Here is a 3676-nt window from a genome sequence, read left to right as displayed (position 1 = left end):
TCCAAATCTGATCTAAAATGAGTTATTTCGAAATAAAATCTTGATAAAATTCTTAGAATCTAATCAACGAAATGGTAGGTATATAATCACCAGCTAAGCAAAAACCAAGACACAATCATTAAGAAAACCTTGCATCATAATTTATGCAGAAAATCAGATTAAAATACTTATATTGAAACAACCACTCTCCATTTTCAACTTAAATAATGGAAAGTCATCTCGATCAAACATCATTTTTCATTTTATATAATCTTGAAAATAATTATGTACAAAAGAAGGATATTCTTCAATCAATTATCTTACAATTTTGTAATCGATATTTGATTAGTTAATTATATTTACGGATTTACCCCGCCTTCATATTGAACGGTCAACGTCTATTCGTCAACGTTAACGGCGCCCTCGAGTTTCGTCACCGTTTGCACCGCCGTTTTCACGTTCCTCATGTCACCAACCGTTAAAACTCCGGCAACTTCATCTCTAACGTAAACTTTCTCAACGCCACTGCCACTGATTCCCAACACCCTTCCAGTACCCCACTCGGCACATATCGCCGGCGACTGACGCCTCATTCTCGTGTCATAAGCAGCTAAAACGACGCCGTTTTTCTCATCTCTCACTTCTGACGACAGAACCGTAAAATCGCTTATATTAAAAGAGTCATTAAAGTCTAAACCTAACGTTAAGCTATCCCACAACTTTACAACACTTTTACCGGCAGCAAATTCCTTTAAGGGAAACCGTTCATGGCTGCTCCGTCGCCGTCTGAGTCTTAAATTACTTTTTTGGCCTTGCTCTTTGAAGTAGAAACTCGAACCTGCAACTGAAAAATCTTCATCAACTGGTGTTAACTCTTCATCGTTTGATGAAACCGATGAGCATTCATCGTCGTCGTCATCATCTGAGAAGTCGAAGTCTTCGCTGAGATACTGAAGAAGAGGCTCAGCAGAAGGCTTTATTTTACGAACGTAAATGAATAAAAGCTTGCTTTTTCTTATTAAGCTGCTGAAAGAAGCAACAATGGCAAGAACTAGAGCACCCCATTTGCAGAAACTGTACACTTGGGGAACCTTTTCGATTGCTGAAAGAGGAAAAAATTGGGAAATTAAAGATGGGTTTTGTAAAAAATTTACATCAGCTTCAAAATTGCTGATCATACTTATGAAGAAAGGTATAAAGAAACTGTATGATAAAATGCTTGAAAGAAAACTAGGATAGAAAAAGGGAGATTGATTGATTATACAGAAACTGTTTGATAAGATGCTTGACAGAAAACTAGAACAGAAAAAGGAGATTGGTTTGGAAAAGTGAAAGGGGCGGGCGGGCTATATATATAGTGGAGAATTGGGACGCGGTAGAGGTTAGAAGAAATAAAATAGGATGTTCGGTTTTGTTAAAAATGACGTGGAGGATGATATTTGGATGAAGAAGTGAAATTTGGTGGGGCACGTGAGAAAGAGCATGAACTTTAGGAAGACAAGAAAGATTGGGATAAAAGTTGAAAAGTAAGGGCATATTCAAGAGATTCCAGGATATAATGAGAGATCATAGAGTTAGGTCATTAGTGACTCAGCTGCTGAGGATAATGCCCATGTGTTTTTTTAATAAGGTTTGATTCAGCTGGTTATAAAGACTTGTCGCCTGGTCATTTCGCATTTGAATTTTCCTCGAGAAGGTTCACGCTCCAGCTTTTTGTGGTAATTCTTGAAATGTGATGGATTTAGGGTTCGAGGTCTTGAAAGCAATCAATAATGTTTGTATTAGAGAAGTAGAACACTTTCTCGAGACCATGTGTAATGTCAGGGCGGCTTTCCAGCCATGCCCATGACCCCTTGGACGCGCCCTACGGCGTCCTCGCAAGCCTCCCAACGCCTAGCGCCATGGTCGGCCACGTGGTCTTGGTCGCGCCAAGTGACAAGCGCGCGTGTGCCTATGTCGCCCCATCGATAGCCCCCTCGCCAGCGCCCAGCCGCAGGCAGATGCCAACAGTACCGCGCGCGCAGACCCTGATGCGAAAGACAAGGTTGCTGCCAACGGACCGACTTCTACTTTGTAGGAATCTAAATCCTTTTCATTGTAAATATAGAGCAGTTTTATTTCATGTTTTTCCATTATGTCGCTCTAGCTTAGGTAGGTCAAGTCATGTAACTTTGGTTTATTTTTTTTAAGCACTATTATGGGGGGATCAAGCAATCAAACTTTCTAGCAAGCAAACAATTCTTTGTACTGGTGTCTCTCCCCCTCGACACCGTGTTGCTTTTCTGTAATAGCTTTCATTAATACAATCAAGCTTCCTTTCATTCTCAATTCTCATTTATGTTCTCTCAATTGCTCTTGACATTGATTTTTCCGTACGATACTGATAATCTCATCTAGCGTACGGAGGGGACCTCAGTTGGCGGATAGTAACTAGGGGTGGGCATTCGATATTTCGGTTCGGTATTTAAGAATTTCGGTTCGGTATTCGGTTTATCAATTGTGTATACCAAATACCGTACCAAAGTATTTCGGTACGGTTCGGTATTTCTTATTTTGGTTCGGTACAGTTTCGGTTTAATAATCGCTAAATAAGCAACACTAATGAATGACAATAATCGCTAAATTCAACACTAAGCAGCAAGAAACAGTGTACAATTCAAGGCAACACTAACTAGTGAAAGTGTGCAAGTGCAACAGTGCACAATTCAAACTTCAAAGCAAATGCAATAACGATTAATGAGTGCACACTTCTGTGCAACAATGCACTGTGCACAATGATTAACGAGTGCAACATCTTCACAGTGCACAATGATTAACGAGTGCAACATCTTCACAGTGCACAATTCAAACGACAAAGGCTCAAAGCTGCCAATTCAAAGTGCACATTGCACAATTCAAAGCTGCCAACAGTGCACAATTCAAAGCTGCCAATTCTGCCTAGCTCACAAATAACCACAATTCAAATCTTCCAATTCTGCCTAACTCACAAATAACTACAATTCAAGTTTAACACAGTGTAGCAAAATTAAACAAAAAACAGAGACTCAAACAGTGCAACAGTAGCAGCAGTATTAACTTAGTCTTAAATTATACCCCAAAACTCAATACTACAGCTACATCAAAATTCATACCCCCAAAATTCAAAATAATATCCCTTCTCCAACAGTACAGCTATTATTATAAAAAACTGAAGATTGAAAAATGAAAAGTTATGAACCTGTTGAAGATTGAAGAATGAAGGTAAAAAATGAGGAAACCAGCAGTCACACTTGAGAGTCGTTGGCGTCGAGGTCGTGAAGTCGCCTTGACGTCGTCTGACTTGTCTCTATCGCGCCGAGGTTCTCACTTCTCTGAATTCTCTCTCATAGTCACAGTCGATCTCTATTCTCTTAGGTTAGGTTTCTATTTCTCCCTTTCTAATTTCCTATAGTGAAGTGAAACCAGGGAAACACTAAAGAGGGTAAGAGTTGGGCCTTATTGGGTTGGGCTGGGCACTAGGGCAGTGTAGAGAATTGGAGATACAACATATTGGGTTGGGTTGGGCAGTATAGGTCCAACATAAAATTCTTTAAAAATTTGGTATTTTGGTATACCGAAATTTTAAGATCCTAATACCGAGGATCGTACCGTTAAACCGAAATACCGAAAATGTAATACCGAATTATACCGAAAAAATCGAAACTGAAACGCCGTATTA

The 3676-nt window shown here is 39.7% G+C and overlaps 1 protein-coding gene across 1 annotated transcript; it reads right to left on the bottom strand.

Annotated features, from left to right (window-relative positions):
* Window positions 1-219: 219 nt before the first annotated feature.
* LOC104091244 (uncharacterized) lies at window positions 220-1309 on the bottom strand. Its single transcript, XM_009596525.3, has one exon. It carries the CDS (start codon window positions 1155-1157, stop codon window positions 378-380), a length of 780 nt encoding a protein of 259 aa, XP_009594820.1. The 5' UTR covers window positions 1158-1309; the 3' UTR covers window positions 220-377.
* Between the last annotated feature and the right edge of the window lie 2367 nt (window positions 1310-3676).

This window comes from Nicotiana tomentosiformis, chromosome 4 (genome assembly GCF_000390325.3).
Source record: "Nicotiana tomentosiformis chromosome 4, ASM39032v3, whole genome shotgun sequence".
Taxonomy (NCBI): domain Eukaryota; kingdom Viridiplantae; phylum Streptophyta; class Magnoliopsida; order Solanales; family Solanaceae; genus Nicotiana; species Nicotiana tomentosiformis.
This window is presented reverse-complemented; position numbering and strand designations above follow the sequence as displayed.

What these genes read in the sequence shown, in the direction of transcription:
- LOC104091244 (XM_009596525.3), bottom strand. Translation starts at nt 1,157, where the DNA reads ATGATCAGCAATTTTGAAGCTGATGTAAATTTTTTACAAAACCCATCT.